The sequence below is a fragment of the Eurosta solidaginis genome, chromosome 1 (genome assembly GCF_040869045.1).
Source record: "Eurosta solidaginis isolate ZX-2024a chromosome 1, ASM4086904v1, whole genome shotgun sequence".
Lineage (NCBI taxonomy): Eukaryota > Metazoa > Arthropoda > Insecta > Diptera > Tephritidae > Eurosta > Eurosta solidaginis.
The window spans coordinates 338,196,368-338,218,512 of NC_090319.1; the positions used below are offsets into that span (position 1 = coordinate 338,196,368).

Sequence of the window (22,145 nt, forward strand, 5' to 3'; positions counted from 1 at the left end):
TTTAAGCATTCAAAGGGACATAGGGACAGAAAAAGCGACTTTGTTTTATACTATGTAGTGATAGTGATAGTGATACATGCAAAAATACTAAAAAAAATAAAACTTTTATGAAGAATTTTAAGGAAATGTTTAATATTTTTAACGAAAGATTATTTTTCAATAGATGTATGCATTCTTAACCATTTATGTTGCAGCATTAACAATTAACCATTTATATTGCATAAATATGTATGTACATACCTATGTCAAGCTGATACGATATGAAAATACATACAACATACACAACATTTTAAATAACGCAGCGAATGCTATGAACATATGTACGTATGTGTCGCATCATACCTAACTCAAAAGCAATTAGCGCGAATAGTTGACACCGAACAATCGCACACACGAATTTTTTGGTAAAAATGTTACTTTTGTTTAAACAATTTGGCTGATATAAGAAAGCAATCGAGTATTTTTTTTGATGCAGAACGAAGGTAAATATTTCAAAGTTTTACTGAAAAGTAGAATTTTTTAAATCCATCCATCCGTTTATGAGTTATAGCTATGTAAACAAACATTTTTTGGTGATTTTTTGCTACATTTTGGCAATTTGCCACGCCCCTATAATATATACCATCAAATTATATTAACTGTACCATCTCACGTAGCTAAGCTTTCAAATACAAAGCATTCTGTGTGAAGTTATGTGCATACATGCATTTAGTGACTTTATTGTATAAGATTTATAGATGTGGGATTTCTTTGTCTAGGGTTCCAATTAAAACTTGGTTAATTACTAGAACGTGTATATTAGCGTTTATTACATTTACATATACTTTTATATACGTGTTGTCAGTACCGCACTTCAAACTTGATTGTCGTTCGTCTCTTTCAACTAACTTGTGTTAGGCTCTCTTCGTCTAGTTCGGGTTTCCGGTCTAACTATTGTAGGGATGCAATTAGTGCAGTGTATAATTAAAAGGTATGTCCGCTTCTAGTTGTCCTACGTCCGTCTGTCAATCCCACATTCGGCCATCCTGATGCCTCATTCGACTCGGATGAAGGATTCCATGGCTTCATGTACTCTGCCACTGTGTGCGTTATTCTCGGACCTTCGACGTCACCAACTTTATGTACAATATAGCGACCGTGATCTTGTTTCTCTTTTATTTTGTATGGTCCGAAAAATTTGTGTTTCAGTCGAAGTCCTGCAACATACTGGGCGCGCTTAATTGCGACCAACTCTCCGACTTCATACTCTGTTGCTTTTCTGCGGTTCTTGTTGAAGTTTCTCATATTTTCCTTTTGTATGCGAGATATGTTTTCACGCGCTTCCTCCCGCACTGTGTTCCCCTGCCTCCAGCTCTTCTATAACTGAATCTTCTAACAACCTTCGAATGTCATGGTTTGCGTTAACGCGCATATCGACACCAGTTAAGAGTTTGAACGGAGAATGCTGGGTGCTTCGCGTCGGCGGGGAATTTATTAGTTGTTGAACTACGTGCTTATACCACAACTTGGGATTTTCGATGCAAAGCTTCGTCAACATTGGCATAACTACTTTATGGACCCTCTCCACTTGTCCGTTACCGCGTGGCACACCAGTGGTTATAACTAGATGCTGAATGTGCTGACTTCTACAGTAGTCTTCGAAAGCATTTGATGTAAAACCAGCCCCTCTATCCGTTATAATCCTGGATGGGTTTCCAAATATCGCCGATTGTTTCTCTAAACGATCTAACACTTCGTCGCTACCTGTGCTTTTGGTGGGGTAAAGCCAAACAAATTTAGAAAACGCGTCGATGATCACTAAAATATAGTTGTATCCCCAACAAACATTTAGGTTAGAAAACGATTAGAAGACGAATCGAATTCTAATGTATTTCTCTAAGGTAGAAGGTTAGAGGAAGATTTGCGAAACTGTCGAATTATAGCATTCTCGACAAAAAGGGGACTTCGTTCTCGATATCGAGGAAATGGTTAGAATTCTAATCGAATTCTAACGTCAATTTCTAATGGGATTCTAATGAGAATTTTGAAGTGATGCGCAATTAAGTTCAATTATTTAAAATTAGCGAAATTTTCATTGTTTCATTATATCAAATACTTTTATTTGGTTGTAAGCTTATGTATTAAGAAGGAACATATTTCAAAGGCTTTTTCTATTATAATAAATTAAAACCGTACTTAAATATTGAGCTCAGTATTTCTAGTGTTATTCGAATCGTTTTACAGTCGAATTCTAACCTAGTTTTCGATTCGAAATGCATTAGAGAGCTACATTAGAATTCTAATGTAAAATTACAATATTTCTCTAACGTTAGGAACTGTGTTTGCTGGGTCGCTGTTTTGTTTCTTCCATAGGACCGACGTGGTCTAGGTGAAATGTCACAAGCGGTTTGTCCTCTTTATTGATGGGGTTTAGAATTCCTTCCTTTTTCCCGGCTTTGGCCTCCGCGACTAGGCATTCTACACAGCTTTTCACGACGTGTGTAACCTTGGGTGCTATATCGTAGATAAAGAAATCTCTCTCAACCAAATCTTGTGTCTTCTTGGATGCGTAATGTCCATAGGTGCTGGTACTACCATTAGTTCTTTAGCGAGATCTTTATGGATAATACCATGCTTTATATAAAAATCGTGATAATTTTCATGTTCCAAAACTTTCCGTATCGCTGCCAGCTTGTCATCCTTAAGCTGTTCTTCCTGTATTCTGTGTCGTAAACTATCAGTCATCATTAGGCAATGCATACGGCTTAAAGCATCCACATGCCTCATCTGTTTTCCTGAACGGTGCTCTATCTCATATTGGTAATCCTGAAGGTACATAGCCCAACGCGAAATTCGTAAGGGTACTTCTTGTCTTTTCATTGTAAACGCAAACGCGTTACAATCCGTAATGATCTTAAATTTGATTCCCATTAAGTATACCCTCCACTTTTTGAGCGCTGCTACGATGGCTAAAACCTCCAATTCCAATGAGTGGTATTTCTGTTCCGCGGTTGTAGTCTTCCTGCTCATGTATTCGATGGGGTGCAGACATCTATCCTGCGAGTCTCTTTGCAGCAAGACTGCGCCATATCCCTGCATAGAAGCATCCGTGTGTATTTCCGTTTGAAATGCTGAATCGAATAGTCGGAGTACTGTTGGATTCACTAACGCAGTCTTTAATTGTTGGACTGAGGCTATTTGCTCGTTTTCCATTCGAAACTCTGCATGATTTCCCAAAAGATCAGTCAATGGTTTAGCCACCAGGGAGTAGTTCGGAATGAAACGCCTAAAATACGATGTAAGCCCCAAAAAGCGTTGCAATGTTTTAATGTCGGTCGGAAGAGGAAAATTCTGTGCTGCCAGAGTCTTTTCGTGCGACGGTGTTATAGTTGATGCCTCAACAACGTAGCCCAAGAAAGTAACTCTCCTCTTCAATATTTGGTATTTTTCCCATTTTATTTGTAACCCGTACAACTCTGCTGTCTCCAACACGCTTTTCAGACTAGTCAACCCATCTTCCACACTCTTTGAAGGAATAATTATGTCGTCCATGTATACAATAATTGTTTTATTGCGGATAAGCTCTCCTAACACCGCATGAATATATCTCGTGAAAACTGCTGGGGAGTTACAAATACCAAATGGAGCATATAGAAACTCATATTGCCCATTGTGTGTGACAAAAGCCGTGTACTTCCGTGACGCAGTGTCTAATGGTACATGGAAAAATCCATTACGAAGATCTAATGTTGTATAGAAAGTTGCCGATTGAAGTCTTTGCAGCACGTCGTCAATCAGCGGCATGGGGAAGTTGTCGCGTATAATTTTTTCATTTAATTTACGATAATCGCAGCACAATCGTTTTGTACCATCTTTCTTTGAAACGAGAACTATCGGTGACGCATACTCTGATGTGCTGACCTGGATAATATTGTCGGCTAACCACTCCTCAATTTGTTTTTCGACAACGGCTTGATCTGCATAGGACAGTCGGCGCGGTCTTTGGTAAATGGGCACTTCGTCCGACAAAATAATCTTCATCTCAATTGGCGATGGTTTTTCCTTCACACATCTGTAGTTTGTAATCAGACCTAGTACACTTGCTTTTGTATCGGGTTGTAAATGATCAAGGTCAAACTGTGGCTCTACGCTCACGCTAAGCTCAATTTGCAACATTGCCTCAAATTCTTTCTCCAATTCGCCTATATTCGCTTCCTTACTCACAACTAATTTCTTGCTAACTGGTGTTTTCTCTCTATTCTCGAGTTTCTGAGTTGCAATTCTTTTCTTTAAAAATCTTACACCTTCATCATTTATGGCTATATCGACTTGACTCAAAATGTTTTTACCCAAGATAGCGTCGTACAAAATATCGCTCTCTTTAGTGACATGAAACTCGATGTCGACTTCGACTTCATCTAAACTCATACGCGCGGTGAAACATCCGATAGTTTTAATCATTTTGTTACCGATGCCATACAAGGTTTTAATTTTTGGTTGTAGATCAACATATCCAATGTTCACTAGAGTGTCGTATCTTATCGCGCAAATGTCACTACCCGTGTCTAAAAGAGCTGAAAATGTGTGCCCGTTGATTTCTAAATCTCTAAATAGGCATGTATCTCGCGCAACTGGCTTAATATTTGCTTGTTCTTTGCCGTCGGTAACTACATGAACCTGCTTGTTTTCGCTTTTTTCTTCAGTACGCGATGTCTGCTGCTTACAATCATTGGCTTTATGACCAACTTGACTACACTTAAAGCACCGAACAACCGAACGTGTGCAATGCCTAGCCAGATGCCCTACTTTTCCACACTTAAAACACGCTTTGCTGCTGTGGGTTTCACTTTTGTCTGTATTTTTCCCTTGATATGGTTGTGGAACCGCTCTACTACTTAAACTTTGGGATTGTCCATGACATTTTTCATATACCCGCAAGTTCTCTTTTAAATCAGCTATCGTGAGAGCTTGGTAAATAATTTGTTTATTGGATCTCGTATCGGGTATACCCTCAATAAAATATTCAATGATACTGGCATCATCCATATCTATAATGCTTGCAATTTCCATCAGCGAGTACAAATATTCTAGAAAGCTTTCATTTGCCCTCTTACGTCTGTTCTTTAATCGGCGATGGATTTCATTTGCACTAAGCTTAACTTCAAACTCTTCCTTAAGGATGGACTTTAACGAATTCCAATCCTTAATTTCTCTCTGACTCCTAACAAATATTTTCGCCGCACCTTTAAGGAGTTGTTTTCCATAAATAAATTTTTGCAGGTCATTCCAATTAACAACAGCTGCATTACTCTCAAACTCTTGCAACCACTGATTAACGTCAGGTTGCCCATACCTTGAAAACGAAGACAGAGTATCCTCAATGTCTCGAAGACTAAAATAGCTATGAGTCGCATTGTTCAACCTATTCTGAAAACTTTCATCCGAATCTGAACTATCATCACCTTCTTCTCTGGAAAGGCCGAAGTGTTCTAAAAGCGTATCTTGGAGATCACGTTTACGTCCCCTAGTTGATAGTCCTAATGACGTAAGTTTTTCCCTAACACCGTTCAAGTTCAATGCTAAAATTTCGTTTACGTGCATGTCGACCTCTTTACAATAAATATGTTTTACAACTCAAGAGGTATATTATGTATTCAAATTATATCAATACTTAAAATCACAAAAAAAGATTTTCTTTCTTGTCAATATATTCGTTGTACTCAGAATTTCCTGTAGACAGGTTTTGTGAACTATTTCCGCGTAAATCGCAATGTAAATTTGCGTACGAAGTGGTAAACCAGTAAATGTTTCCTTTATTTTTCTTAAATCGAAGGTTTACAAGAAAATCTGAGTATTTATTAATTTAAAATTCAACTTTTGAATGAATTTGTCTTGAATCGATTTCAAAAATAACTTCGAGAAGTAAAATTTTTTTTAGACAAACATAAACAGAAATGTTTTTTTTCACTCAATTAAAAACTATTCGACAGCTCTAGTTTGATACAGTGCACTCAAATCGCTTGAATGTTTGTTTTAATTCAGCACAAATTCACAAAATGTAATTAGTATATTTAAACGCGGTCAAAATTTATTTTGCTCAAATAGTGGCTTTATCTGAACTGAAGCTCAATGTACTTATTTTGCAATTGAGATTTCTAAACTGTCGAAATTGTGTATGATTATTTTAATCAATCGAATTATTTTACTCAAGACAGAATGTGTCTAAAACGTCATCAGACATACAAACTCCAATTTAACTTTGCTCACCAGAAATATCGAACAGTGCACATACATGTATTACACAAAACGTACATATATTTATAACAACTTATCTGCAAATAACTCGAGCAACTGCATTTAGTTTGATCTCGCCTGTAACGTCGCTGTAGCCAACTACTGTTTCAAACGCTTTCGTTCTGTTTCACTCAAACACGCATTAACAGACCTCAGCTCTGCTTTAAGCTGGAGTCATTGGTGCCGTATGTCGTATCGCTGTATCCGTATCCCTAACGTAATCAGCTGTTTATCGTTACGACGGTAAACCAAAACCCAATTGGTTGGCTACGATACGGTTACGATCTTAGCGGCACCAATAATCGATTGCATTGATTCTCATAAGGTTGGTCGAATCAGCTGTTAAAAGGTTACCGATACGATTACCGATAAAGCACCAATGTATCCAGCTTTATGCGGCAGTTACCCACCGACGTGTACCGTACGTACGGACGTTTGTCGTACGAAACACGTTTGACCGAACCCTCAAGCCCGTAATAATCAATGTGTGCGTCTGTGTACATGTACATAACATATTTGTGTGTGTATTGCTTACAGCAAAGCACTGTTGCCATTGACCAGTTTGCATGCATGCTTATGCAAACATCAACTTTTGGAATTGCAATTTTTCATGGTGCAAATGACAGAAACAAATACTGAATAACATTTCTAATTCATTTATTTGTATCCTCCAATTTTATATAATAATTTTAGAATATTTCAACAAAATTTTAAACAATCATTAGGCCTTTTTGTCTAATAACTGCAATTGGTCCAAACATAGCACACAAAAGTTTACTAGGCAACTCTGTTTTGTGAGAGAGCGATCAGCTGACACGTTCTTACGGAAAAAATCAAAATTATTTTGATTTCTACGTTCCAGGCTACGTACGTACCGTCGTTGCACGTTGGTGAGTTTTCGTTTGCATTGCACACTCATAAGATAGGTCGTGTCAGCTGACACGTTTTTGGTACGTACGTTCGTGAGTAACTGCCGCATTACTTCCACTCTTCCACTGCAATCGTAACCCTTCGTTACCTGGAACACAATGTGCCAGCTCAACTGTTCTCACTATCGAACCTCTGTCGACGCCACAATTTCCAATACACACTGCAGTAAAACTTAGATCAAACCTTCCTCGCTATCAACTCGCAGACAAATTTCTGCCAAACGCAATTGAATTTCAAACTTATTCAAATGCAAACTTGTACCAATTGTTTGATCTTTCACTGCTGCTGCTGACAGAATTTTAATGTTCGCTGCTTACTTTTGCTGTTTCGCGCAACTGAGGCTTGGCTGCGCTCTGCTACTGCTCTAAAGAGATCTCCACTGAATGACGCCGTTATTTGCCACGGTATAACCGTTTCTTCGTTCCGTTATTTTTCTGGCTCTTATTTCGGGTGGTTTAATTTGCATTTACTTACACACCACGATTTTCCCAAGTTTTTCTGTGTAAAAGTTGCTGCTTTTTACACAAGCGAAGATGCGGTACTTTTCTCCTTCTGCTACGTGCGTTGCGATTTACCTCTGCCCTTGTTACAGTGCGCCCATATAATATGTGCATACATACACGTTCGCGTTTCTAATTTATGCAGCAATTTAACGATTGAACCGATTTTATTTTAGAAAAACTTTTTTAACTTGTATAACGACTGTAAAAATTCCGGGCGAGCCCCCAATTGTGGGATTTCTTTGTCTGGAACCCTAGACAAAACTCGGTTAATTACTAGAACGTGTATATTAGCGTTTATTACATTTACATATACTTTTATATACGTGTTGTCAGTACCGCACTTCAAACTTGATTGTCGTTCGTATCTTTCAACTAACTTGTGTTAGGCTCTCTTCGTCTAGTTCGGGTTGCCGGTCTAACTATTGTAGGGATGCAATTACTGCAGTGTATAATTGAAATGTATGCCCGCTTCTAGTTGTTCTACGTCCGTCTGTCAATCCCACATAGATACGTAAGACCTCATGCATAGGCTCAAAAAGCGTGAATTTTTCTTATTCCTGAAGGAGGTACTTCGGTGTTTTTTTTATCAATTTATCTATGATTAATATTACAGGAATGCGATTCTGTGGCTTTCCCTAATGTTCACATGTTGAAAACCTTGTGTACGCTTCCAGTAACAACGGCAACGAATGAGAGATATTTTTCAACTCTTAGGCTGATTAAAAACTATTTGAGAAATACGATGAGTGAAAATCGATTGAATGGCTGTGCATCACTAAAGCGCCAAATACACGACACGAACATTTCCGCGAACATTCCCGTTATGTCATGTTTCTGCGACCTTTTCTGTCGTGTATGGTGGTGTTTGCCAGTTCACGCAAATGTTCGCCAAAAATCAAAATATTTTATTTTTGGCGAACATTTGCGCGAACTGTTCGTGCGTGTATGGGTAATTGCTCATAATCGTATTAATTTCTGAACGGAACAGACGTGCGCGGAAAAGTAAAATGGACAATAAAAAATTTCTGAGTGAATTTATTGAAATGTAAAAATCTTTGCCATCATTGTGGCAAGTAAAAAGCAAAGATTATTGTAATAGAATTAAAAATAATAATGATTATGCGACTTTAATTGCCACAGCGGGAAATATTGCTGCAGCACAATTGTTGTTCGTTTTCATCGCTGTCTGAAAGAGAACTAATTTTCGGCCAAAAGTTCGTATGGTATATGGCCAAAGCTGCGAACAAGATTGCGGAATGTTCGCGGAAATGTTCGTGGCGTGTATTTGGCGCTTAAGCATCCACCGTGATCAAATTGTTACCGTTGATGAAATGGCAAAGAAAAGCCGACGCACGCGCTTGAGTTTCTAATGTAAACTTTTTCATATCAAATTCTGAATACACGTACTGTGTTATTAACAAAAATAGGATTGGCATTTGACGCTATGTTTTGCATAACATATAAAATGCCCTAACTTTTCTTATATCTTGAATTTATATTAATACTTTGCCTTATTGTAATTATATTTAAAATTTGTGTAGATATAAGCAAAATGAATAATAAACTAGTACTTCTACTACTTTAGTGTTAAAGCTAAAGAAAACATTTTTTTTTTATTTATTTAACTGAAAAACAAAAAATTTTTTTTGAACGACAATATTTTTTTTATTATAGAAATTTTGTGCAAACAAGTGCTAATATTGTTTTTAAGTTCTTGTATTCTAACAAGTTCTGTTGATTTTTCTGTTTAAACAAATTTTAATTGAGCGCTTGCAATTTTGTGTACTTAGTTTGGGCTATTTTCAGCGCCTTCAGTTAACGCTAGCTTGCCTTTTTTTGACAGTTCTGCGGACGAATTTTGTCATATAAAATGTCAGTTTACGCTAGCCGAAGATGGCGAAAACGGCGTTAAAAAGACGTAGAAAATATGAGGTTTTTAAACCTAAAATATAAACAAAATTTGACTCGTGTGGTTTTGAACTGGTAATGTTAGATGTGCCAGTTAACGAGAATGCCAGTATAAACTCATTTTGTGCTTAAAAGCCGGTTTTTATATCAGCACTTTCCGCTTATAAGTACTGAATTTCATGCATTTTTAATGGTACTTATACCCAGCAAATGCGTAAATGCCTTGCCGAAAAATATGATTTTGTGCCAAAGTAATGCATATAACTCTATATAGCTTTAATGTGTACAGTAGCAAGTTTATATTAAAAGTCGAATTCAACGCTGACACTGCTTTTCATGATATCGCTTTGATTAGAATTCCTGCAGTAACATATACAAATGCACATCAACATGCGCGCCAGCATCCTCGTGCTTTATCTTATCCTACATACGAGGGTGAAACGGTTATTGCTGCTGGATGGGGCCGTACAGTTGCTAATACAACCGCTGATTCTCAGACTTTACAGTTTGCAAATTTCAAAGCAATCTCCAGCGAAGCATGTAGAACTTTCTATGGTTAATCTGTCATATATGCTGATACAATTTTATACTGCTACTGCAAATAGTGTATCTCTTCGTACTGGTGATTCTGGTGGTGCATTTGTGTTGAACTCTTTAAACATTCAAGTTGGTATTGCATCATTTAATACAGCCGTAGGATGCGATATTAAATTGGAAAATGGATATACTCGTGTTCCTCATTACTTAGATTGGATTAAGGACACAAGTCTTAATGTTTGAAAATATAATTAAAATAAAATTTTCAAATAATATACATAAACTAATTAAAATGTATTTTTAATTTTACTAGCCAATTATTCGGAAATAAAGTATAGTTATACTTCCCTGCGCCAATCTTCCTAAATCTGTCTCTGCATTTTTGTGTAGCTTAACTTTTGCTATTACTCTCACCGTTCTCTTCTTTCTTAACCATCCCTCAATCTGTCTCTCGCCTTTCTTTGTAACTTAACTCTTGCACTTACTCTCACTGTTCTGTTCTCTTTTGAACGATTGAAACTTTGGAGTTAAGGTGAAAGATTAAAATCTATCCGAAGTATCCGTAATCGATAGAAAATTAAAATCTCGCTTTTGGCGCAGCCAAATAGCCATATACTGTGAATTGCCGAAATATGTGCATTTATGACAAAATATTGCAAACTATCCCATAGTACGCCATTGAACTATACCATAAATAAACCAAAATAGTCAATGCTTTAGTCAGTCTGAATTTGCTTGAACAGCAGCAACATGAAATTGTTGATAGCTTTGTCACTGCTACTATGCTTCGCCTCGGCGTTTGAAATTCGGGAACCTAGAAACACACAACGTGAACGCTTGGCGTCTATAGTTCAAAAGGAAGTTGTAAGTTCACGTATATCAAATGGGCAAAGGGCAGCTGCAAATCAATTTCCTTATCAAGCTGATTTGCGCATAGATGATGGTCCACGTTATCGCTTTTGTGGTGGATCCCTAATAAGCAATGAATGGGTGCTGACGGCTGCTCATTGTACTTTCACGTAAGTTTTGAATTATATGTACTGTATGTTTTAGGGTGTGAGACAATTGGCGAAGAGAAAAATTAAAATGTTAATCACCCAATAACTTACTGTCGATACGCAATCAGATCTAGTCAATCCTTTAAATTTCAGTGCTGAAAAAGTGACGGTATACTTAGGCAGCATCAATCACTTAGATGCCATTGTACAACGGGAGGCAGACCGATGTGACATTAAAATTCATTCCGAATTCGAAATGGATACTGCTAGAAATGATATATCTGTGATCAAAATTCCAGCTGTAATTTGCTCGGATGCCATTCAACCGGTGTCCCTACCAAATCCTGCTTCACGCTATTCGGCTTACGTTTATAAAACTGCAGTGGCTTCTGGATGGGGTTATACCTCTGATACAGACACATCGAATTCACTTGTTTTAAACTATGCCTATTTTGGAGTGATCACGAACGAAAAATGTGCTGCATCATATTATGGTTCATCTATTATCTATGACGGAAAAATATGTACTGCCGCTGATGATCATATTAAACTTCTTAGAGGTGATTCTGGTGGCCCATTGGTGTTGGCATCTTCAAATATTCAAATTGGTATTGTGTCTGTTACTTCAATGCAAGGATTCGGAACTAATTTACCAGCTGCATATACTCGTGTCACTTCCTACTTGGATTGGATTCGAGATAAGACGAATATTGAGATTTAAATAATAGAAAGTGCTTGAATTCCTAAAAATTGTTCACCTCAAAATATTTAATTATAAGTATAAATTATAAAAAATAATTAATCTGACAGGGTTGAGTCATCACGGCACCCTTTCCGGAATAACCGCAAAAGTGACGTTTTTCTCGAAATTGAATTACTTAGTGCGCGATAGCTTCTAAAATAACTTGGCCTCAACATAATGTGGACGTCGATTAGAACGTTTTATATTTTAATGGTATCATTCATACTTTATATGCAAAGTATGTGTCCAAACGTAATTGTTCATGCGATGAACCAATGTCGTCCTGCATCACAAAGGAACTAAAATCTTTGCATAACAAAAAGTCATGTTACTTGAAATTATATAAGATAAAGAAAATTATTTGCAACGCATTTTATTGTTTGTAAATTCTAAACGTAGGACAAAGGATTTTCTTTACGATATGAAGCTTAAAGATAACAATTCTGACTATAAAGTTTAAAGATAACAATTGATTTGAACACAAAAATCAACAGATGTGTATGCATTTAAGAATACAAGAAATTAAAATAATATTGTAAAGATTTTACTGCAATTCCGCTTATTTGCAAGCTTCTATTAACGTTCGAATCACTAAAATGTTGAATAAATAAATCCAATATTCAATAATGCAAAATGGCCTTTATTAAAGTACTTCACAATAAATAACTCTACTATTGCCAGACAGATAGGGTGCTTAATCGAAACTGATTTTTGCGCCTCTACCGTTCATGCCTTTTATACTCTTTGATTTCCTCGTCGCATCTTCTAGGCGTTTCTTTTCTGCAATCTACTAGTTGGTTATCTGCTATAATTATAACTACAGATGTACGTATATAGCTCTCATATGCGCGTGTGTTTGTGAGCGACACTTCCACAATTATAATTGCAAATCTCAGATATAATATCTGTATGTGTTTGTACGTTGCTTCTCCGCTGCTTGTACGTACACATGTGTAGTCATAATGATTGAATTATTGATGTGACTTGAATCACTACTTAGCATCGGCTTAGAGATGATAGAATCCCTTAGTGCTGCTAATATTCGTTACACTGCCCTCCACCTAAGTCTGATCGTCCCAACCAGACAAATCGCTCGATCTAAACGCTGCCAGCCTTTCCAAATGAACCACTTTCATTTTGGTTCGTTGATCCGTTTTACAACTTTGTATGGGCCTTCCTAATTACACTGCAATTTCGGGGACAAACCTTTTTCTCGTTGTGGGTTGTATAACAGCACCAAATCTCCTTCCTGAAACCCTACCGAATTAAGTGCTTTATCTTACCTCGCTTTTATCATGTCACTCATAATCTTTCCTCGTTGCCTTTCCAGATCGTGTATCTTTCTCAGCTCTTCTTCCGAGACACCAGTGGATTTCTTGAAATTTCTCTCCGCATCAGCATCTATCCCATACTTCAAATCAGCTGGCTGTCGAAGGTCATTGCCAAAAATTATCCTTGCTGGAGTTTGGCCCGTTGTCTCATGTACCGCCGATCGGTAGGCCATCAAGAATAATAATATGTGTATATCCCAGTCCTTATGGTACTTGTCTACTACTTTCCTTAAATGCTCCTCCAATGTTCCAATGTGGGTATACCTCTGGCCATTAACTGAAATAATCCATAACCACCAGTACGTATTTGTTTCCGCGGTTCCTAGTAGGAAATGGTCCTGCGATATCCATGGCGATCCTTTGAAATGGTGCACCTGAAATATACTGCTTCATCTGGCCATGACTTCGTGTTTTGGGACCTTTCGCTCTGTTGTAAACCTCGCAGATGGCAATCCACTCGGTGACCGACTGACGGCAACCAACCCAATAGAATCTCTGCTTAATTTTCTCGAGCGTCTTCGTGATTCCAAGATGACCTCCACTTGGACCATTATGCAGCTCGCTGAGCTGACTTCGCAATGGGACTCTCTGCTGACATCTCTTCTCTGTTTGGTCTTTCGTTTCGTTCGAGCTCTTGCATAACACGTGACAGATCTGTATCTTCTAGCTGACACTTTCTTAGCTGTTCCTTGTCCCATTCATCTGTACATGTTATAGTCATTAGCCGGACATTTATAATGTCTTCTTTAGCCTCGGCCTTTGAACAGTGCTTGCATTCCAAACTACATGGTCTTCGTGACATTGCATCAGCATTTCCATGGGTACTACCTTTTCGATGCTCAATGGAAAAGTTATAGCTTTGTCGCTCCATCCACCGTGCGAATTGTCCTTCCGGATTATGGAACTGCAGAAGCCATTTCAATGCTGCGTGATCTGTCCTGACGCGGAATCGCTGGCCGTAGAGGTATTTGTGGAAATGTTTAATGCACTCTACCAATGCCAACAGCTCTCTCCGTGTAACGCAATAGTTCCTCTCTGGTTTTCAAATAGAACGGCTGTAATATGCAACTACCTTCTCCTGTCCATCGGATATGCCAACATTGGGGCAGTGCACAAACGCTCTTTCAATGTTTGGAAAGCTACTTCTTGCTCCTTCTTCCATTCAAAAGCTATATTTTTTCTTGTTAGCTCCTGGAGACTATGGGCTACGCTGGCAAAATTTGGTACAAATCGGCGGTAATATGTGCACAGCCCAAGGAAACTTCTCAATTCATGCAGATTCTGTGGTCTTGGCCAATCCTTTACTGCCTCTATCTTTTCATTCACTGTACGGATACCTTCTGTCGTTACCTTGTGACCCAAATAATTTATTTCCTTTTTAAACAGCGCACACTTTTTGGGACTTAGTTTCAGACCAGCGTCAGCTATTCTCTGGAAAATTTACTCCAAGTTTTTAAGATGTTCATCGAAGTTCTTGCCCAATACGATGATGTCGTCCAGGAATACCAAGCATGTTTTCCAATGCAGTCCTTTCAATACCTGATCCACTAGTCTCTCAAAAGTAGCTGGTGCATTACAAAGACCAAAAGGCATTACTGTAAATTGCCAAAGACCATCTCCGACGCTAAAGGCTGTTTTTTCTTTGCCTTCCTCCTTCACATCCACTTGCCAGTAGCCACTTTTCAAGTCCAGTGTGGAAAACCATTTCGTACCAGAGAGCGAGTCCAGAGTGTCGCCAATTCTTGGCAATTGGTAGCTATCCTTTATCGTGACGTCGTTCAACTTGCGGTTGTCCACGCAAAATCTCATTTTCCCATCCTTCTTCTTCCCAAGTACCACCGGTGAGCTCCATGGACTAGCTGATGGTTCGATGACGCCGCTGTCGCTCATTTCTTGTACAATTTGACTCTCAACTTCCCACTTCGCCAGTGGAACACTACGTGGAGCTTGACGTATCGGCCTCGCGTCTCCAGTGTCAATTTGATGTTTCACAACATTGGTGCGACCTGGTTTGGAACCATCCTGCTCAAATATGTTTGCGTACTTTAGTAGCAGTTGCTTCGCCTTTCTCTGATAATCTTGATCTAGCCCCTCCGTCCATGCCGTGATGTCATTTGAAATATCAGTCTTGCTAGTTGAAACGTGTTCCTGGAGCTGTTCACAGTTAATAACTACTTTAGCCTCTTGGCATCTTCCCAATATAGCTCCTTTTTTCAGTTTGAGTGGTGACTTGAACTCATTGAATACTCTTACCGGAATACGTCCATCTTGTTTTGTCATAGCCAGGGTTTTTCCTACAAGTATGTTCTGTGTTGATTTGTTTGCTGCTTCAACAACCCACAATTTGTTTGTCCCACAATCTCCATCAACATTTGCCCAGATGACTGCTTCTGATTTTGGTGGTATTTGCTGACTCTCTTCCACCAGCACTCGTTTACTGCTGTATCCTCTCTCGTAGCCGAAATTAAGTGGCACATCCATGTTCTTATATCTCATCGTCTTGCTTTGCATGTCGATCTTGATGCCTTGGACGATTAAGAAGTCCACTCGAATTATGATTTCATCAACAATCTCTGCCACTATAAAATTGTGTACTACCGTGACGTTCCCAATTGCGACTTCACATGATACTTCACCTAGAACCGTGGTGTCTTCTCCAGTGGCTGTACGCAATCTTGCTCCATGCAATGGTCTTATTATCTTGTTGACTAAATCTGCTCGAATGATGGATTGAGATGCCCCCGTATCTACAGCCAGTAAACGTTCCTTTCCATCCACATGTCCTACGACAGTAAGATTGTTAGACCTTATTCCAATTTGTGAGATAGAGATTATGGGCATTCAATTGAAGGAGCCAGCTGTCGCCCCTTGCGGCTGACTCGCTTTAGTTTAACGATTGAGTGGACTTGGAGATTTGCTCATCTCCTTCAGCTCTGCATTTACGGCCACCCACATTGTTGGAGCTATTGGGACCGGTGCTGCAATGTCGTGCAATATGATCTGGGTTGCCGCACTTGAAACATTTAATAACTCCGGCATTTTTCTGTTGTGATCCCTTCAGTGCTTCCAAAATTGTGTCTACCCAATCTGGTCTTTCCACTTCCACACGATGAGCTTTGTTTACTCTATAGTGAGACAGTTTCCTGAGTCAATGCATGTGATACCGTTTCTGCAAATATTGGCTTTGGGTTTGCGTATGTGGCTCGCTTCGTTCGTGCGTCGGCATTCGCCAAATATGCAAACCTTTCAACATCTGACGCAAACTCCTGCAAAGTCTCATTAGCTTTTTGGTAGCGATTTTGCAACTCTATTTGGTGTATCTGCTTCCTGTGTTCGCTTCCGTATCGCCTCTCTAGAGCGCTCATCAATGTTTCGTAGTTGTTCCGCTCTCCCTCGGGAATAGTCTGTAGCATTTCAGCAGCAGATCCTTTCAATGCCACGAATAGTGCAGCAACTTTATCTTCAGCACTCCAGTTGTTCTTAAACACCTGGAAAGGAACAGAGCCATCAAAAGATGGAGTTTTTACCTTCGTATTGCTTGCTGAAACAGCTGGGCAATTAAGTTGCAACTCCTGTAGACGACCTCTCAAAGCATCCACCTCGGCCTCGATTTTTTCCTCAAACTGCGTTATTTTCTCGTCCATTCGCGCTTCGAGTTTTGATGATATACGCGCCTCTTACGCTTCGAGTTGTACCGTTATGCGTGTCTCTTGTTCTTTCAGTTGCGCTTCCATCTTTGATGTAATCTGTGTCGACATTTCTGAAATACGCGTTTCTTGTGCTTCAATCTTCGATGTTATGCGTGTCTCCTGCGATTCCAGTTGAGATGCCATATATGTTTTCTGTTCTTCCAGTTGTGATGTTATATTTGTCTTTTGTTCTGCCAGTTGAGATGTTATATTTGTCTTTTGTTCTTCCAGTTGGGATGATATTTGCGACGAAATTGATGTTACTGTTGATGTTTGTGCAGATATTGCAGCCAATATCATGTTGAAGTCTGTGCTCGTAACTGTCTGGGATGTTTCATTTTCCTCTTCAATTTTTGTTGTCTCTTCGCCATCAAGAGGAAAGACATACTCTTCCACGTTAATTCCTTCTGCTTCCATTGCTTCTCGTAGTCGTGCTTAAAGTTCGATTTTAATGCCGCTTGTATTCAATTCACGGCTCTCCAACTCCTTCTTCAGCTGCTGGATCTTCAATTCACTCCACTTTGCCATGTCCAAGTTGTGTTCAAAGTCTTCGGAATTTATTCAACAGTTCCTCTTCTGACACCAATTGTAACGATTTTACTGCAATTCCGCTTATTTTCAACCTTCTACTAACGTTCGAATCACTAAACTGTTGAATAAATAACTCCACTATTCAATAATGCAAAATGACCTTTATTAAAGTACTTCACAATAAATAACTCTACTATTGCCCGACAGATAGCGTGCTTAGTCGAAACTGATTTTTAGCGCCTCTACCGTTCATGTCTTTTATACTCTTCGATTTCTTCATTGCATCTTCTAGGCGCTTCTGTTCTGGAATCTACTAGTTGGTTATCTGCTATAATTATAACTACAGATGTACGTATATAGCTCTCATATGCGCGTGTATTTGGGAGCGACACTTCCACAATTATAATTGCATATCTCAGATAAGATATCTGCATGTGTTTGTACGTTGCTTGTACGTACATATGCGTAGTCATAATGATTGAATTATTGATGTGACTTGAACCACTGCTTAGCATCGGCTTAGAGATGATAGAATCCCTTAGTGCTGCTAATATTCGTTACAATATTAGCACTTGTTCAAATAAAATTTCATTACTATTTTCATACTCAATTACGCATTTTTTGTTTTCTTGACAGTATAACCGTTGGGCTCAGAAACACGTTTCCATGAATTTTCGGGCAACGTTTTCATACCTTTCATAAAAATGAAATGGTATTATATTAACTTTGTCACTAATCTCAAAATTGTAAGTCCCTAAAGAGAAAGAGATAGATTAGGATGAAGAGCTGAGTTGATGTAGCCATGCCCGTCTATCCGTCTGTCTGATTGTATGCAAACTAGTCCCTCAATTGCTGAGATATCTTCGCAAAAACATTATAGAAGTTTGGAATGGTATAACACCTGCAGATTTAACAAATTTAGTTAGTAGCCTCAATGCCACGACGGCTCCAAACTGGTCTTGATGCTAGCGGTGGACTTATTATTATTAGAAAAAGGTTAAAACAAAATTGTGTAAGCACATTTTTTCGATAAGTTATTAGTCTTTCAATACAGCGAAAATAGAGGGTATATGTAGACTTTTGTCTGTCATTTTAAGTATTTCCTTAAAAGCAGTCAGTTAAAATTTATTCACAAATTTTATGCTTCCGATGCGATTTATACCAACTGTGACAAGGTAATATGGGATTAATTTTTTCTTGCAAAATATACATATTAGATTGGAGTACAAATTATCTCTGTTCCTTTTTGAAACAGATGGTACAGTGAATTTAGAAAGATTTTTATAGTTCTACTGAAATTAAGTAAAGTGGTCTACCTGCCAAAAAATAAGTTTAAAATGTTATTAGATAGTGTAAAACAAATATTCACCTTTACAAAATGTCAGAACTGCTTAAATGACAAGTTAAAGTTCAATTACTTCAAATCAAAGTTAAGTAAAGATGTCCCATCCGTCGCTTTGGATTACCCCATAAAAAACCTTTATCATTGTTTGTAAGATTTACAATGACCTTTATCTTAGAAGTGTGGATGAGATCGATTTTATCGCAATGCGCGAAAGAGAGAAAAGGAGATAGAAAGAGGAACAGAGGAAATGAAGATGAAATATTAGGCATTTATTCTAGCTCGGTAGCAACATTCTTCTAACCGATTACTAAAATCACCACAAACGTCTCGTGTTTTGATTGACGATAACTTTACCAGCAAAATATGTGGCAACATCTTTTTAAACGGTTTTATTTAGGTTGACTTGACAGGCTGGCTAGTTGGATGGCTGGCACGAATTTTGTAATTGAAATTTAAGTAATGTCCCGATAAGCTATAAGCTTGAAACTTGGAGTATAGTTTAGAACCCGATGACAAATCGTCGTTACGTGGCGAAAAGATCGAGATATTCAAATAAATCGTATTTGCAGACCGATTTGGTCCATATTTGGAACACATAATACATACAAGAATAGAAAGCGACCTATGATGTCAGATTTGGCTCTTATTTGAAACAAATATTTCATACAGTTCGGTAGAAGTGACATCAAAATATTTTGGAGTTGGAGGAGGGACAAGCATACGTTGCGCAGAGTCGAGTAAAGTCTTTGGAAGGATTATGTATTGAGGACTTAGGTTGTAACAAATTGTCAGGAAAGTCCTTGTAATAATGAGTCACTAAATCAACTAAATATATTGAGAAATAATAGGCAATTAAATAAAGACTAAAAACTTGAAAATAAAATAATTAAAAAAAAATATTTAAGTCAAACCACTAGCGCTGCCACATCCCTCCCACCTTTTTTAGTTTAAGCTTAATCCCACCTTGCTGAGCTTGAAACAGGTTTCCTGTGGACGCGTTTGGTGATGTAGCTTCAGCAGCTGGATCTAGGGTACATCGATTGCGATCGGACGTTTCTTCCTTCTCCGCACTCGAATTGGTAGACATGCATGGTGTAGCTGACGTTATTCCCGATACCATCTCTGACCCGCATGTCGCATTTTGTGCAGGGCAGGGCATTTTCTTAACGTGGCTTATATTCCTTCGCAGTATTTTACCACCGCCTGATAGCTGCACTTCATTCCCATTCTTCTTGACCACTACGTATTCAGTCGCATCGAAATTGGGTGTTAGCTTGTGCGGAAAAGCAACATTTTTCGATAGTACGATATCGCAGACTCTTATATCAGGGCTCTGAGCCCTTCTCGCTGTATCACTCTTCTCATTCCCCTTATGTTTGTTTATATAGTCAAGGTCTCTTGCGAAAGAATCAGTGACTCCGTCACGTATATCTGGGATTTTGTCGCGAATGTTTCTATTGAACATCAATTCGGTTGGTGTAGATACAGTTGTACTGTGAGGTGTCACGTTATACATCATTAGGAACTTTTGTATCTCTGTTTTTTAGTTCGCCTTGTTAGAGTGCGCTATTTTTAGACGCTTTACTAACGATCGGTTCATATTTTCAATTTCATGTTGTTCTCTCTACAAAAATCTTTAAACTCATTACTCACATATTGTCTCCCATTGTCAGTTCGACCCTAGCCTAGAAAAGATTTCTCTCATTGCCTTTATAATAGCTTCGGAACTGATTGTCTTTAAAAATACGACCTCTTGATAGTGTGAATAGTAGTCTATCAACACAAGTACATACTCTCCTTTGGGAAGAGGACTTAGTAAATCTGTTGCTACATATTGCCACGGTCCTTCAAGGAATCTATGTCTCTGCATCTGAGTCGGATTGTTTGGTTGCGATACAAGCAAACAGTCTCAGCAACTCTTTACAAAGCGTTCGAAGTCTCTGTCAATTAGGGGCCACCAAACCTTCGCTCCTAATCGTCTTTTCATCGCTGATTCGCCTGGATGTCCTTCGTTCGCGAGCTCCAGTACCGTTTTCCTTAGTGGTTCAGGAATGACAATGCGTCTCCCACGCAGGAGTATATTACCTAATACCGTAAGCTCTAATCGAAATGGATAATATATACTTGACGTTCCAGAGCTCCACGAGTTGTTACTTATATAAGAGATTGCATTACATATATGGTCGTCTTCTATACTTTTTTTTATCAATGGTTGTTACTGTAAGAGTTGCTTGGACAGGGCTACATACGGTTTCGAAAATATTATTTACGCAGCTGCTATCAAAAGCATCACTGCCAGAAAAATTGACTAATCTCGATAAGGGGTCAGCTATATTTTCTCTCCCGGCACGGTAAATTACTTTAAACTTGAAAGCTTGTAGTCGCAGCAGCCATCGTTCGATTCTCGTTGGGGGCTTTGAAGTTGGTTTGAAAATCGCTTCGAGGGGTTTGTGGTCTGTGACTAACTCAAAATCTAACCCTGCCAAATAATAAAAAAAATGTTCCACTGCCCACACTAGAGCCAAGCTTTCTTTTTCTATTTGCGAATATCTTTTCTCCACATCCGTTAAACTCTTGCTGTCAAATGTGATTATTTTTGGGTCATTGGCAATATGAAATTGAATTAACTCTGCCCCTAAAGCTATCGGACTGGCATCTGCTATCACGCGAGTTCTGTTCTTTGGATCAAAATACGCTAAATTGGGTATTTGACTTAAATAAGATTTTAGTTTTTGAAATGCTTCTTCTTGGTTCCTATTCCAGGCGAATATGGTTTTCGATTTTAACAGGCTTCTCAAGGGCTCGGTTATATCTGCCAGTTTTGGTATGAATTTCCCTATATATGTAATTACCCCTAGGAAACTTCTTACCTCAACCTTGGTCTTTGGTGCTCGAAATTCCGCGATCTGCTTAACTTTCTCTAGATCAGCTGTAAAACCTTTCTCCGATAACATATGCCCCCAGAATTTCAGCTCCTTCACTTTCCAAACGCATTTATCGTCATTATCTTCACATCATTCGCGTTGAATACCCGCAAGATGTCCTTTACAGCCGTGTCATGTTCTTCTTCTGAGCTTTCGAATATAATATCATCGTCTATATAGTTGGGTACGTTCTTGCAAGGTGACTGCAATTCTTCTAGTGTGCGCTGAAATATTTCCTGTGCCGAGTTGACGCCAAACATTAACCTCTTATACCTAAATAGTCTCTTGTGTGTAATAGACGTAGTTATTTCCCGACTGGCCTCGTCAAGCTCTATTTGGTATGCATTTTTAAAGTCCAGCCTCGGCAAAAACTTTGCATTTCTTAATTTTGTCATGAAAGAGTCGAAGGTAAAGGGTAATTTTGGCGTAGAATG

The 22,145-nt window shown here is 38.5% G+C and overlaps 3 protein-coding genes across 13 annotated transcripts in view; 2 read left to right on the top strand and 1 right to left on the bottom strand.

The window, feature by feature from the left end:
• The window catches only part of LOC137237932 (ATPase H(+)-transporting accessory protein 2-like), a 224,376-nt gene extending 216,337 nt beyond the window's left edge, over positions 1-8,039 (bottom strand). For all 3 annotated transcript variants that reach the window (XM_067762317.1, XM_067762316.1, XM_067762315.1), the window contains exon 1: positions 7,292-8,039. The gene's annotated coding sequence lies outside the window, so the exon portion shown is untranslated. The remainder of the gene's footprint in view (positions 1-7,291) is intronic.
• The window catches only part of LOC137237929 (uncharacterized), a 636,630-nt gene that overhangs the window by 212,828 nt on the left and 401,657 nt on the right, over positions 1-22,145 (top strand). The gene's annotated exons all lie outside the window — the stretch shown is intronic.
• LOC137244435 (collagenase-like) lies at positions 10,892-12,459 on the top strand. The gene is made up of 2 exons (XM_067773429.1): positions 10,892-11,170; positions 11,303-12,459. The coding sequence occupies exons 1-2, from the start codon at positions 10,902-10,904 to the stop codon at positions 11,868-11,870; spliced, it is 837 nt and encodes a 278-aa protein (XP_067629530.1). The 5' UTR covers positions 10,892-10,901; the 3' UTR covers positions 11,871-12,459.